The 13934-nt window shown below is 60.1% G+C and overlaps 7 protein-coding genes across 7 annotated transcripts; 3 read left to right on the top strand and 4 right to left on the bottom strand.

The window, feature by feature from the left end:
• Window positions 1–11: 11 nt before the first annotated feature.
• On the bottom strand, window positions 12–853 carry BXZ73DRAFT_101358 (uncharacterized protein; the record flags this gene model as incomplete). Its single annotated transcript, XM_048014880.1, has 2 exons — window positions 12–156; window positions 606–853. 2 exons carry the CDS (start codon window positions 851–853, stop codon window positions 12–14), a joined length of 393 nt encoding a protein of 130 aa, XP_047878100.1.
• A 111-nt stretch (window positions 854–964) lies between these two features.
• Window positions 965–1304, bottom strand: BXZ73DRAFT_46846 (uncharacterized protein; the record flags this gene model as incomplete). Its single annotated transcript, XM_048019763.1, has 2 exons — window positions 965–1078; window positions 1104–1304. Coding segments are annotated over 2 exons (315 nt in total), but the record flags the coding sequence as incomplete, so codon positions are not given.
• A 1530-nt stretch (window positions 1305–2834) lies between these two features.
• BXZ73DRAFT_46655 (concanavalin A-like lectin/glucanase) lies at window positions 2835–4725 on the bottom strand (the record flags this gene model as incomplete). The annotated part of the gene is made up of 7 exons (XM_048019730.1): window positions 2835–3256; window positions 3812–3996; window positions 4055–4120; window positions 4184–4263; window positions 4317–4354; window positions 4410–4517; window positions 4572–4725. 7 exons carry the CDS (start codon window positions 4723–4725, stop codon window positions 2835–2837), a joined length of 1053 nt encoding a protein of 350 aa, XP_047878102.1.
• A 671-nt stretch (window positions 4726–5396) lies between these two features.
• On the bottom strand, window positions 5397–5913 carry BXZ73DRAFT_89946 (GCN5-related N-acetyltransferase; the record flags this gene model as incomplete). Its single annotated transcript, XM_048025442.1, has 2 exons — window positions 5397–5839; window positions 5898–5913. The coding sequence occupies 2 exons, from the start codon at window positions 5911–5913 to the stop codon at window positions 5397–5399; spliced, it is 459 nt and encodes a 152-aa protein (XP_047878103.1).
• Window positions 5914–6322: 409 nt separating this feature from the next.
• Window positions 6323–7065, top strand: BXZ73DRAFT_89947 (ubiquitin-conjugating enzyme/RWD-like protein; the record flags this gene model as incomplete). Its single annotated transcript, XM_048025443.1, has 3 exons — window positions 6323–6365; window positions 6426–6547; window positions 6607–7065. 3 exons carry the CDS (start codon window positions 6323–6325, stop codon window positions 7063–7065), a joined length of 624 nt encoding a protein of 207 aa, XP_047878104.1.
• Window positions 7066–9872: 2807 nt separating this feature from the next.
• Window positions 9873–11572, top strand: BXZ73DRAFT_89948 (ArfGap-domain-containing protein; the record flags this gene model as incomplete). The annotated part of the gene is made up of 6 exons (XM_048025444.1): window positions 9873–9941; window positions 9994–10112; window positions 10168–10368; window positions 10421–11074; window positions 11127–11484; window positions 11534–11572. 6 exons carry the CDS (start codon window positions 9873–9875, stop codon window positions 11570–11572), a joined length of 1440 nt encoding a protein of 479 aa, XP_047878105.1.
• Window positions 11573–12460: 888 nt separating this feature from the next.
• On the top strand, window positions 12461–13096 carry BXZ73DRAFT_46654 (uncharacterized protein; the record flags this gene model as incomplete). The annotated part of the gene is made up of 1 exon (XM_048019729.1): window positions 12461–13096. A coding segment is annotated over one exon (636 nt), but the record flags the coding sequence as incomplete, so codon positions are not given.
• Between the last annotated feature and the right edge of the window lie 838 nt (window positions 13097–13934).

Below are 13934 nucleotides of genomic sequence, written 5' to 3' on the forward strand. Positions count from 1 at the left end.
TTGTACGCACCTCAGCTCGCGACAACGCAATATGCACCCGCGCAGAGGATCGCGTCTTCGTGCCTGCCCCAGGCACCCCCAGCCGCGACGACGACCTGCGCGAACTCGGGCACGTCGGGCCCGTCCCACACGGAGAGCCCGTCGATCGTCGCGGTGCTGGCCGGTGACCGGTTGACCCCTGGCCCTTGGCGGTGGGATAGACCCCGAGCAGGGGAGGAACAGCCGGGCGGCGGTGCTCGCGTGGTCGGGCGGTGATGCGGACCGGCGCGATCCCCGAGGGCGTCGCGGGAAGGGAAGGGGGAAGGGAGAAGGGGAAGACAGTCGGGAGGAACCGGCACTCACCACCGCCCAGCCGCGGTTGTTAAGGACAGCGACGAGAAGGAGCTGCGCGCCACGCGCGCGGTGCGGGGTGTTCGGGCGTAGGACGCCGAATCCGAACTCGCGTCGACGACGTCCCGGCCAGAGGAGGGGGATGGAGAACTTGGGAAGAGAGAGAGAGAAAGCGCTGGCCCGCCCTGCCGGTTCGCGAGCGGTACCCCGCCGCAGGTACCCCGAAGAGGAAGGTCTCGTCGGCGACGACGCACCCGACCCCAGGCCGCACTTACCTGAGCCCCGACGCGCCCGAGTCGACCGTGCCCCCCGGCTGCCCCGGTGCACCCACGCCTTCGGGAAGGGGCTTGCCGCCTCGCCGCTCCTTGTTCCATAGCACCCGCTCACCCCGGGACATTGTCCCGGTGCTTCCTAACTCGACGACGCACAGCGTTTTGAGCACGAACGGCGCCGGCATCCTCTCGCCAAAGAGCGCGGGCGTGGAGGCGCTCTCGGCAGGCGGACAGCGGCAAGGGAGGGGCATCGCGGAGGGCGTGGTGGCAGACGACAGTCGCGCCAAGGAGTTGAGAAAGGGCGGCCTCGGTGTCGGCGAAGCACACGTACGAGGTGCCAGGCTGTTGTCGTCTTCAGCGACTCAGAATCGATAACGAAGAGGCGGGCGGGCGCCGTCGCAAGGCTTGCTGCCGAGGATGTCGACCCATGGAGTATCGACGTCGAGGAGGACGACCACGTTGGCGTGGTCGAGAAGCTCGTTCTTGCCCCAGAAGGCACACCTGATGTAGGTTCCGTGCGTTCAGGAAATGCGAAACGTAGTAGGGCAAGAGGTGTAGACACCGATCCCCTAGGAAAGTGGAGGGCTTGGAGAGAAGAGGGACGGTCTTGGGGTTGTGTCCGCTGTTTGCGGTGATAATGAGCCGGGACTGGGCGGTCGACAAGGATGCATCCATGACCGTGTCTAAATCGATAGGGTTGAGCGTCACCTTCGGTAGTTTTGCGAAAAATTACAGAGTTAGGGTCCAACCGTTATATTTGAGCGCCTCTGAATGCGCAGAAGGCGTCCAAGGTTTTCCGCGACTGCGATTCGTTCACTTCGTCTACGATGGTCTCACGGCATGCCGAGAGATGCACGGGCCCTTTCGGTACGGTATTCGCGCTATCGCAGTGGTATGAGCACCAACAACATCGGGGACCAGGACTGACCTCTGCGCACACCGCCGCCACGCATGGTCATCGGGCCCGCATATGTTCTTCGCACTCTGGATTTGCGCCGTGAGGCGTATGAACTGACGGATGATACCAGTTAGTCCGGCACATATGCGGTCGGTTGAGCATAAACGTCTCCAAGCGTAATTAACGGTATGGCCGCACCTCGCGGCCACAGCGCTCATTCATTCTTCGTGCCCTTCGCGCCCGCCCATCCGCGACCTGCCGCTTCGCCCCCGTGAAGACGAACGCCAGGATGCGCCCGCGGTCACCGACGCTGCGCTCCGCAGCGAACGTCGACGGACCACAGGGCGCGTGCATGTCGGGTTCTCGGCTCGGGCGTTTTCCCCCGCCATCGAGCTTCCCCGGCTACTGCCCCCGCGCGGGCCGCGCCCCCATCGCTAACGGGCTCCCACAAGCCGCGGGAGCTGTAGCCGTGCGAGCGCGAAGTGGTCCGCCCGCGCCGCGGCGTTTCGATACCTACGCTTGTGTCAACGTCTTCAAGTATAACGATCGCGAGGCGCGTGTCGTCCTCATCTTGCAAGGCGCTCGCGCTTGCGCTCCTCGGGGAACGACGCGGCCAGTTGACGAACAAATGAGTCTCGCCGGCGTCCACTGCGAGAGTCTTGGGAATTACTGAGGCTGCGGTGTGCATCGGGGGATGTGGGATCGGAAAAAGCACCGAGGTGTTCGAGGCCGTTATGAGGGGCGTTGCCGGTGCTTCGACATGGTCATGTGCGCCACCAGTGGGGTCTTATGCTGCTGCGCTCGAGGCCCTTATCTGTGAGGCGGAAGAGTCGTTGAGCATGAGCCGTGAGCTCGGTGGGTAAGCACGCACTGGATTCCTATATCCCGATGGAAATCATCTCAGATACCCGGGTCGTTCGTGGAGTCGTCGACCAGCGTCGAGAGGTAAGCAAGCACCCGCCGATGCGTATCTCCGACCGCGTTGCCTGGTCAACGTCCGGGCTCCTCTAGCTGCCTCGTGGGTTCCTTGTGTCCTCGACATCAACGAGGGCCGCCAACGCCTTTCCGACTCCATAACGCCCGGGCGTCTCACGTGTATGGAACTCAGATCGTGTTGAAGCTCTTATCTTGACGGCATTCGAGAGCTAATCTTGATCCCAACCGAATGGACAGACGGGCCGCTCGCTTATGCACGGACACCTACAACACAGATGCAATAAATCACTTCCAACGATACAAAAGATCTAAATGATACAGCCCGCGGCAGAATGGCGACTGTTGGGTCATGTCAGAACATCGGCCGAACCCACGAACGCGAAGATCAAGTACCACGTCTACTGCAAAAACGACCGGAGCCAGCTCCGCCGTATCATCCGCTGCTGGCCTGGCATCCGCAGCCCGCATTGGGGATTCCCCGCCCCACGGACAGTACCGCCCGTCTGTTCCGCAGGTGATGAACTTGTGCTGGAACCACCATCGGCGGTCGTGGAGCTCGAGTGGCCATTGTTGCTTGCGGAGGACGCTCCAGGCGAATAACTGCTCGACCCAACTGACGAGGACGATGATGTAACATGGACCGAAGTTGAAGAGGGGGGAGGAGGTGAGGATGAGGAGGACGCTGGCTCGTTGCCTGTTGAGACATCGACGCTGAAGCTGGTCGTGACGAGGTCCGCGGAGCCAGTAAATGGTTCCGTGCCAGCCTGGATTGCCTGCAGGAACTGAGTCTTGGCTACACCCTGGTTGTCAATGAGGTATTCTGTGGACATGAATCAGTCTTTCTGACTATATGCGCGACCGTAGATCGGGCTGTCAGCGATGAGGGGCAATACAGTTCATAGTGGAGAACGTTCGAGGCATAAGATCCACGGACAGCACAGCAATCTCGCGAGAGGGAAGGGAGATGTGGTCATGACATAACAATTTTCTCTTTTAATGGAGCATCAATCCGTTCTCAGTAGGGAACGAACCCAAGAACAACTTCCACACGCGAATCGCGAATGAGGGCTGTCCATGGAACAGCGATTGACTGGTACCAAGAGAACAGCAGGTATCAAATACCAGGTCGAGAGATGTACACGAGAGGCGTCACCCGGGCCCGGACCATCCTTCAGGGCGAGTTGGGATCGGGGTCGTTTGTCCGGCAAACAAAGTCTTAGAGGACGCAACGGACGGTTTTGGGATCAAACCCCAACCAGATGCACCTTAAATCCATGTCCAAAACCATCTCGTACGCCGGTGCGGGATGTTCATGGACACGGCGATGGACATAGGAGGAAGAGCAAAGCCAGGACGGACGGTGGGGGATACGCACGGAAGAAGTCATTGAGATCCGCATCAAAATTCGTAATATCTCCCTCCGCGGTTATGAACGAGAAGACATCCCAGTTGGAGTTCGGACCGTGCTTGAGGTTCCAGCTATGTCCACCCAGCTGGATATTCTGCGCCACGGTACTGCCAATGCCACCCACGCCACCGCGCTGGGAGAGCCAGATCATGCTGGACAGAGAAGACGACGTGAGCGGGGGCGCATCAGACCACGAGGGAAACAGCCTACATCTCGTACGAAGAGGCGGAGGACGCGACGGCACCTGACTGTGGGACTCCGGTCCAGATGTCGTAACTACGTATGTGCGCAGGGCGTTGAGCGCGGGGAGCATCGAAGACAGAGAGCGCATATACTCACGAGATGTCTGCTCTAAGGTCACTATCGGCTGATTGGTAGTTCCACTGCCAAGAAGTGGGAGCAGAGACGATGTCTTGAAGCTAACGCTTGGCGTCAAGCAGCGTTCGGTATGACAATCACTGGATAAACGCACCTGCATGCCTTTCGCCGTATTATGGTCAACGTTGGCATCTTCATGGACCATCAGACACTCCACGCCCTTCCATCCTCGACAGTAATTACTCACAACTTTTGACGTTGTTGGGACTGTTCGCCCACGTATACGTCGTCTCCCAAGCAACCGAACTCCCTGACGCAGACTTCAGCGTCGTGCTCTGCGAGCCCGTGCCTGTGTCTGCGCATAAAGTCAGGTGTTGAGTCCTCTCAGTGATCAACAACGACAACGCACCGGCACCCCACAAGTTCTGGCAGATCGTGTACGCCCCCGCCTGCGCGCAGTCTCCCGGCCCTGAGAGTGTTTGGTCCGCAACGGTGTGGTCTACCACAAAGCCAAGAGCGAGGATGAGGGGGATCCTATGTCGCGCTGAGATGGAAGGCCGCATAAGTTAAGGAATCGAAGGGGTAAGAGCTCCGGCTCGATGTTGTTCTTGAAAGACGGGTAACGCCAGGTCGCCAAGAAGGGGAGGAACGTTTTGTGTGTCGCGCAAGCTTATAAGCCTGCACAAGACACGCGCTCCGTGACCGCTGCCGATGGTTGGTCGGAGAATCAGGATGCTGGGGGTCTGGATCTGAGCACGCGTTCGCCACGACAAGGGAACAGGGCCGGACATACATGGTACCAGGCTGGCAAGCTTGTGACTTGAATATGCAGTCTTCACGGTCCCAGGCTCGGCCGACGGAAAAACGAGGGAGTCGCGCACGAAGTTTTCCGCGCCCATGCCATGCTTCAGATTTCACATCAGCGTCTTCCCTGTCCGGGATCTGTCAGAGGGAGTGAGGCTGGGAGGAGGTGGGCCTGGGCAGTTGTCCTCGACAAGGCGATATTTCCAAGTTACGGTAAATGATTAGAGAGGGGGAGAGTGGAAGTGGTGGATAAGAACAGAGACAAGGAGTGCTTCGACGACGCCAACGGTGGCGGACATGGGATTACAAGCGCCGTTCAAATTAATCTCGATCATGCATACACTTGCACTTATCCTCGATTCCTTCAAGACAACAACTTATGCATACGAGCGCATGCCAAGAATCGTGTCAACCCGTAAATCGTCAATTGCTACAACAGCGCCTTCTTCATTTTGACATATTCTACATCGCCCTTGAAGAACGTGTCCCCGAAACGCACCATGCCTCTGCGCTCATACCACCCCGCCGCGCTCGTCCGCGCGTCGCACCAGATCACGTCGCACTTCATCTCCGCCGCCGCCGCATTGAAGGCGTGCGCGAGCAGGCGCGTGCCCACACCCCGACCTTGCCGTGCGGGGTCGCAAGCGAACTTCCGAAAGCGCGCCGCCCGCGCGCGGTCGTCTGACCCTGCGCGCGGGAGCGCGTCCACGAAGACGGAGACAACGGCAGTCGGCCTGTCGCCTCCAGGGAGGAACGCGCCGTAGTGGAAGCCAGAGGCGTCTTCGGGGAGCAGGACGTGCGAAACGGGGTGGTCGGGCCACAGAACGGAGTGCCGGAGCAGGACCGTGTCCTCCGCGCTGATTCGGCGGATATCTGGGGTCAACCGCGGGTGAGAACGTGATGCGATGGAAGAGATGGGGAGCGCACACACCGATGGCGATGGTCATGGATGGGCGCAAAGAGATAGTATCCGTGCCGTATACGCGCGTTTCGTGTCTGTGCATACGTTCATCCCGGGAGTTTCGCGTTTCGTTTCAGGTGGGCCGATGAGGACGAACCCCGCACGCATGTTTGCACAAGGTGCCCCACACTGGTCTTGGATGTCGCAGAGAAGAGGATAAACATGCTGGTAGTCGAAGAACAAGCTTGAAGGGAGTGTGATCGGGAAGCGAGATCGCGGCAAGCGGGCGGCCGATCGAGCCTCTTGCCCTCCTTCCACCACCCCTTTACCGGCCAATTCTCCTCTCTTCCTCTTTCTGACCTGTGCTATATCTTGTTTCCACACTGCTGTAACTTCACCGAGCTCTCTCAAACTAAGTGTATCAATACTAGCCTCAACACATCCCGAGCAACCCCATGTCGGACGCACGCCTCCGCCGAGTGAGCAAGGAGATCGCAGGTGCGTACCTAGCTTAACCCTCCCGCCCCGCCCCGTGGCGAACTCACTGGTCCCTGTTAGACTGCAAGAATGACAAGTCGTCGCGGGTCACCATTGAGCTCGTCGACAACAGCCCCTTCCATCTCATCGGGTCGTTCGACGGTCCCGAGGGCACTCCTTACGAGGGCGGCCGCTTCCAGGTTGTACGTTCCTTACCCTGCCGCCACTCCTTGCGCATCACAAATCATGCGTTTTTCTCCAGGACATCGTCATCCCCGACAACTACCCCTTCCAGCCAGTGAAGATGAAGTTCATCACCAAGGTCTACCACCCGAACGTCTCCTCCGCCTCGGGCGCGATCTGCCTCGACATCCTCAAGGACGCCTGGTCGCCCGTGCTCACCCTCAAGTCGACCCTTATCTCCCTCCAGTCTCTTCTCTGCTCCCCGGAGCCCCGCGACCCGCAGGATGCAGAGGTGGCGAAGCACTACATGACAAGCAAGAGCTCGTTCGAAGAGACGGCCCGGTACTGGACACACATCTACGCAGGGGGGCCGGCGAAGGACGCAGGAAAGGCTGCACCGAAGGGCGGGGTCCGCGACGAGATCGCGATGGCGGGGCTGGACCGAGCACACGTCGACCAATTTGAGGGACTTGGGTTCGAGCGGGGGAAGGTGGTGCGTCTTGCATTCCTCTGCGTTTACCCCCGCGCGTTGTGCTAACGGTGCCTGCGCGGCCGCTCGCGCTGCACATCGACGTGCTCCGGCGGATGAACTACCGCGGGGCGAACGTCGCGAACATCAATGACGATCGCGTAGTAGAAGAGCTGTTGAAGTGATGATACAGTGCATATTCCATCGGATCTTGCTGTACGCTCTCGTCCTCCCTGCCGGTGTGTCACCCCCCTCTGCCCTGTTCTCGTCCTTCGGTTTTTGCGACGCTTGAGGACTGAGCTGGGAAGAACCGACGGTGAGCTGGATCGTTGTCGATATCTGCGACGATGGAGCGCGACGTCGGGGACTCACAGGGCCCGGGTAGCTCCCCCGAGGCTGGACTCATATTTCCTTCTCGTCCTCGCGCACGGAGGCCCTTCCGCCCTCGCCTGCATCATTGTTCTTGTGTTCACCATCAGAGTCTTTCCGCTGTTCCACGGCCAATTTGCACTTTGTCACCACATTTCCGCTAGCTGTTCTTGTGCCTCTGCGAGTCCTTCTCGTTCCGCAGCGGAGTGTTATGTTACGGCGAGTCGGTGTTGTGCGTCGACCAGTTGCCGAGGGCTGGGAATGCCGCTCGGCGACTTGAGAAGATAAGATAAGATTGCCCCATGTAGATCCCGGATAGCGAGTCGGATCGCCTGCTTCCGCATCACCGCCATCCTTGACCATCTCAGCCACCAAGGGACGCGTTACACACGATGGAAGAGCCACCGAAGTGTTCTGGGTCGCTATCAATCTTTGCAAGTCTCGATGGATTTGTCAAGGCTGAAGTGAGCTCCGAATCAAACACGTTTCAATATCATCCGAAGACAACCAATACGGTCATTTCCAGCTTCGAAACACACCTGGTCAGCCACGTGTCTGCACATGTTTTGCCCGAAGTGGTGTTCCTCAAGTCCCAAAGATGGACTCGTACAACAAACCTCCTCAGACCCTTGCACGTTTGCCGGGCGTGGTACGAAACAATAAAGACCCCGCCCCATTTTAGTCATTTTTCGACTCCGATTCATCCAAAGTCTGGTTTCAATTCGAGCCGTCTGGACCCACTCCGATATCTCTCCTTATCGTACCCAGGAGCACTTGCTATTAAATACGTCTCAGTCTGGTGGTTTGGGACTAAGGTGGCCGCCGGACTGCATTGCTTTCGCTCCAACCCTGCCGTGTCCTTTCTCGGTGTGTCGCCCCTGCTTTCCGTTACTCTTCGTGCGCTCGTGCGAGCTTCCCGCCCGAGCCACTTGAGCCAAGGTGTCGTGTTGGATCGTGGTCGGGATCCGGCGCGATACTGCGGCTCGCCATCGCGCACTCAGGGCTCTCTCTCCTTGCCCTTCTTCAGCCCTCCGTTGTCGTCTTTGTCCTCGTGACCCGAGTCGTTATCGGGGGTGGTTCCAGGTTGTTGGCAGACTGGCTGCTCCTGGGGGGACGGACGCGCGTCAGTCAGGAGCTCGATGGGAGTGGCCTCTGTTACGACGTGCCTCATCGAGCTTCTCTCTCTCAGCTTTGAGCTTTAGCAGCTCGTTCGTCTTAGCTTTCTCCTTGGCGAGTTTCTTGGCGATACGGGCTTCGAGAGAGGCGAGACGGGCTTTTAGCTCGGCGACTTCGGCTTGGAGTACTAGTATTTCATTGACTGTGTAGTTTCGATGAGCTTGGATGCTGAAGCTGAGGGAGAGTGTGATGCTTACGCGTGCCAGTGCTGATCGGAGGGGCATCCGCCTGCCGACGTTCTATGACCTTGGTGCGGTCCAGAGAGGGCAGCTGACGAGCGGAGATGCGGAGATTGGGTGTGGAGACGATGACTATGGGCTGGGAGCCCAGGGCGCGAATGAAGCGGAGGAAACGTTGGCTCTTGCCCTTGTCCGACTTTTCCTGCTCGGGCTTCTCTGTGTCGCGAGCCATTCTGATCTGTGCCAGCCGGATGGTGAAACGGAACCGTGACCGACGTGGGCGGGCGACGAGACGGGGGGTCAAAGCCTCTTGAGACAGTAGCCTCCCCTTTGCAGTCCGTATTCTCTCTGCGACAGACTCTTCGAAAGTGCCCCCTTCCGCGCGGTGGCTGGTACGTAATCTCGGTCCGAACCAGTCCGCGGTTCGCGCCGCCTGTCGTGGGGACTGCCATGAAGTACTCGACGGACGCCTCCCCGATAGAAGCCGTGCTACGTATTTGTACGACGATCGAAGTCAATAGATGGGCCGAGCCCATGCGTCGTTCCCCTCACCCAGCTGCGGTCAACAGACTTTCTGAGAACACAAACATACTTCAACCAGTACATCGTACTTCGAGCGTTGCAGTCCGCCACAATCACATCCCACAGAAACGTCCCAGTATTGTTGTCCATCGTCGGATGGCCCTCGATGCCGAGCACACGACCTTTTCTACTGGCATCCCCTGCAGCTCCCTCAGCCTTGCATTGACGACGACGTCCCGATGAGCCGTCCCCTGGCCGTCCAGTGCAGCCTTTCACTTCCCCTGCTTGTTCCGACGCTCGAATGCAAGAGGTCGAATAGCTCCTCGACTTCATGCGGTGTGGGGTAGCGAAACGAGGGTGGAACCAGGATGCGGAAAATGAGCAAGATATCTTCTAGAACAACACCCATGCTTTCAGGCCACTTTGTGTTTTGAAAGCCCTCGAATTTCTGGCTTTCTTCGATGGAGGCGGGAAGCAAGAGGAGAGGCCTGTGTCGGTGTGGGCGCCTGGATGCAGCGCAAAGCACCGGGCCGGATGGCCGGAAGTTCCACGTGTGCTGACTTGTCAGGACGTCCCGCCAAAGTCCTCTTTCTTCCATCCTCCATCTTCAGTCACCTCCGCCCCACCAAAATGTCTGACCCCACCAAAGCAGAGACCGAGCAAGTGTTCAAGGTCCTGAAAGCGCAGAAGGCCAACAAGGTCTGCATCGCGAGCCGCCCGTGTGACGGGTTCCTGACGAGCGCATATACAGATGTGCTTCGATTGCCAAGCTCGCAATCCGACATGGTCGAGCGTGACCTTTGGAGTGTACATCTGCTTGGACTGCTCAAGTGTCCATAGGAACATGGGCGTTCACATCTCGTTTGTTCGGTGCGTCGGAACCGTCGCCGCTGACGAGCAGATGGCTGAGGCTCCCGCTCCGCAGGTCTACCAACCTCGACAGCTGGCAGCTCAACCAGTTGCGCACGATGAAAGTCGGAGGAAACGCCTCCGCGTCCGAGTTCTTCAACAAGCACGGCGGCTCTGCGCTTCTCCAAGATTCGGACACCAAGAAGAAGTACTCGAGCCGGGTCGGAGAGCTGTACAAGGAGGAGCTTGCGCGGCGAGTGAAGGAGGACACCGCAAGGCGAGTACATTATTTGGTGCGGCTAAGCGTCTTGGGCCAACAAACGCCCCAGATTCCCCGCAAAGATCACCGTGGATGGCCTCGATGCAGTCGCTGTCCCCGCCGCGGCCCAGGGTGGTGACGACGACTTCTTCTCGTCCTGGGATAAGCCCGCCGCGCCAAAAACGTCGTCCGCCGCCGCAAAGCCCGCCCCGCCCCCCGTCATCGGCCGCGCTGGGAGCGCCCCCGCCGCCCCGCGCACGGTCAGCTCCGCGTCTCTGCGCGCCAACTCGACGACGTCCGCCGGCGCGCGCTCGACGTCCACGCTCGGTGCGTCCCGCCTGAGCTCGTCCGCGTCGTCGATCGGGAGCACGAGCGCCGCAGCGGCCGCGCCGAAGAAGGCCGGAGGGAAGCTCGGTGGACTCGGGGCGAAGAAGGCCGCCCCGGTGAACTTTGCAGAGGCGGAGAAGAAGGCGGCGGAGGAGGCAGAGCGGATCCGCCAGCTGGGGTACGATCGCGAGCGCGAGAAGGCGGAGGAGGAGGCGAAGGTCAAGTCGGCCGCGGAGCAGGCGGCGGCGGCGAAGGCCAAGTCACCTATCGCGAAGTCGACCCCCGTCGCGGCGCCCACCGCGGCGCCAAAGGGCAATGCGCAGGATATGGAGCGGCTCGGGATGGGCATGAAGCGGCTCGGGTTTGGTGCGGTGCCCGTCGCGGCAGCGGCCACGAGGTGAGTACTTCGCGATGTCTGTACCTGGTTGTGGACCGACGTATGTTTGCAGCGCCGCCGCATCGGAAGACGCGCCGACGTTTGCGCGCGACAAGTTTGGAAGCCAGAAGGCGATCTCCTCCGACATGTACTTTGGCCGCAACTCGTACGACCCCAGTGCCGTCGCCGAGGCGCAGACACGGCTGCAGTCGTTCCAGGGCGCGCAGTCGATCTCGTCGAACCAGTACTTTGGCCGGGAGGAAGAAGATGAGGGCATGGGCGGCGGCGGTGGCGGCGGCTCGGGTGAAGGCATGCTTGGTGACGGCACACTCAACGGGTTAGAGATGGCCGCACGGGACGCGATCTCCAAGGTCCTCGCCAACCCAGACGTCCAAAACGTCGGCGACAGTATTCGGCAAGGGGCTCTCAAGGTGGGTATCCCGGACGCCATCTCGCACTGCGATTCTAACGGCGGTTCAGCTGTCCGACTACCTTGCGCAAATGTCAGAGGGCCGGTGAAGTCTTCCGACTGCTTCGCCTCAAGTCGAGTACGAGTGCTCGCATATTCTACCCCTGTCCACTCCATCTCTCGGCGACGTTGTATCCCGGGTTTCTGGCTATTTATCCTGTGTTGCATTGGACGCGTCTTCGGCGTCGCTTGTTCTCGACGTTGCAGTGTGCTCTTGAAGACTATCAGAGCGACATACATGCGTCTAGCATTTACGAAACCTTCACCATTTAAGCCGTTTGAGCCGCCCCTCACATATCGTAAGCCATGTCAAAGACGTGTTTCGAACAGGACACCTTTCTTCAGCCTACGGATCGACCATCAGAACATGGTCTACATAACTTGAACCGCCCGGGCGGTGGCCGGGGCCTGGACGGGCGCTGCTCGCCAGCACCGACCGCGCTATTCCCGGTTGCCGACACCCTTGCATGCTGCTGCCAGACGCGAGTCGAGCATTGTTCCGAGCTACCCTCTGCGCCCCTCCCCTGAATCTGGTTCTTGCAGTTACTCATTTACAGGAACGGCCGCCGGGGGGTGGGAACATTCCTCGAATTGTCCGGAGTCCGGCGGCCCTCGCGCCTGTCGTGATATGTACGTGGCTAGTGGGTGCAGCGGGTGCACTGCACATGCTGGCCTGAAACCCCCACAACCAGTGATCCTCATCAACTACAGACTCCAGCGTGGCAGAGGCTGTTCCCCTGTGCTTGCGTTCTTCATCAACGCCTGGAGCGTCAATTAGCAGGTGATTATATATTTCCTCGGTTCGGGCATACGTTTTGCTCACCCGGCAGCATACAGGACCCAGATATGTCGGTAGCCGCATCCCCCTCCCCGACGAACTGCTCCTGTACATCTGCAAGCTCGTCGCCCAACCTCCTCTCCCCCGTGTGGCAGTGGAAATGGACGACAACCTGCCGCCCGCTCGCAAAATCGTCCACACGGAGTACGTTGTTCCCCTCCTGCGGCTAGCCTGCGTATGTCGCCGATGGCGATACCTCATAGTCGGTGCTAGCACCTTGTGGTCCAGCCTGTTCGTCGACGTCGACAGAGAAGCTGCGCTAGACAACGTAAGCCAGTTATTCCACACTAGAGCTGCTCACGCCCCCCTCAAAGTCACCCTCATAGTACGCCAGAGGGCCCATGTGCTTGAACTCTTGCCCGAGTGGGTTGCCAAGCTTCGCAGCTTCCAACTGAAGGTGGTCGGACTATTCCCAGGGCACTACTCGACGCTGTTCCCCTCTGGCGCACCGCTCCTGGAGTGCCTCGCAATATCCTATAGAATGGACATCCCGAACGACCCAAGGTGGCGCGTTGACATCTCAAACTGCATCTTCGGGGACGGTGTCACTCCTCTCAGAGCTTTAGCGATCGTACCTGTCCAGTTCGACTTTCCATCTGACTCGTTCCCTCACCTCACACACCTATACCTATCTCTGAAGACGACGAACATGCAAGCCTACGATCTCACCGGCGACGTGCTCAAACTCCTCTCGCGCACTCCACAGCTTCAATACCTACACATCAGCAGTGTGCCCATTGACTCCCTGCCCGATCCAAAGAACGTCCCTTGCTGGCCCATCGTTCCTCTGGTCCGCCTGCGCAACGTGACGCTCATCGACTTCCACTGGCATTTTGGAAAGCATCTCATCACACACATTCACGCCCCTGACGACTTGCACCTGTACGCCTTCGACGCCCACCGGCACGCTCACGAACTGGACGGGCTCCTCGCCGGTTCGCTCATGATGCCCCTCTTCCGCCCGTTCACCGCCTTCCCGCACCTCGCACGCCTCAAAGCCCGCGACGGCCCCGCAGTCCACGTCGTCATCGAAGGCGATCCCATGTACCCTTCCCTGCGCGCCGAGGGGCGCATGATCTGCACCTGGTTCCCGACGAGGCCCGAGTACGCGACGGCGTGGCTCAAGATCATCCACCTCATATGGCCCTTCGCCCACATCCGCACCCTCCACCTCGCGCTCACGAGCGCGGACGGCCACTACGTCCGCTACATCCTCCCGTACTTCCCGAGCCTCGCGCACTTCGTCGTCCTCACGCTCAACATCCAGCGCGACGCCTACCCCGCGCTCGCCGGCCTCCTCCCCACCCCTCCCCCCTCGGTCTCGTCCTCGCTCGAGTCGGACCCCGACGCAGACGCGCTCGCCGAGCAGCCCCCGCACGTCGCGGACGCCGCGCGTCTCGGCCGCGGAATCCTGCGCGCGCTCACCGAGGTCCTCGCTGCCCCCGACCGCTGCCCCGCCCTGCGCAACGTCGCGCTCGACGTCTGGCTCCCTTGTCCCGGCGGCGCGTCCGAAGCGGGGTGCGCGGCCGTCGCGCGGACGTTCGCGATGCTCGCGGACCTCGCGCGCGCTCGAC

Source organism: Epithele typhae, assembly GCF_022376455.1.
Source record: "Epithele typhae strain CBS 203.58 chromosome Unknown BXZ73scaffold_23, whole genome shotgun sequence".
NCBI classification, from domain to species: domain Eukaryota; kingdom Fungi; phylum Basidiomycota; class Agaricomycetes; order Polyporales; family Epitheliaceae; genus Epithele; species Epithele typhae.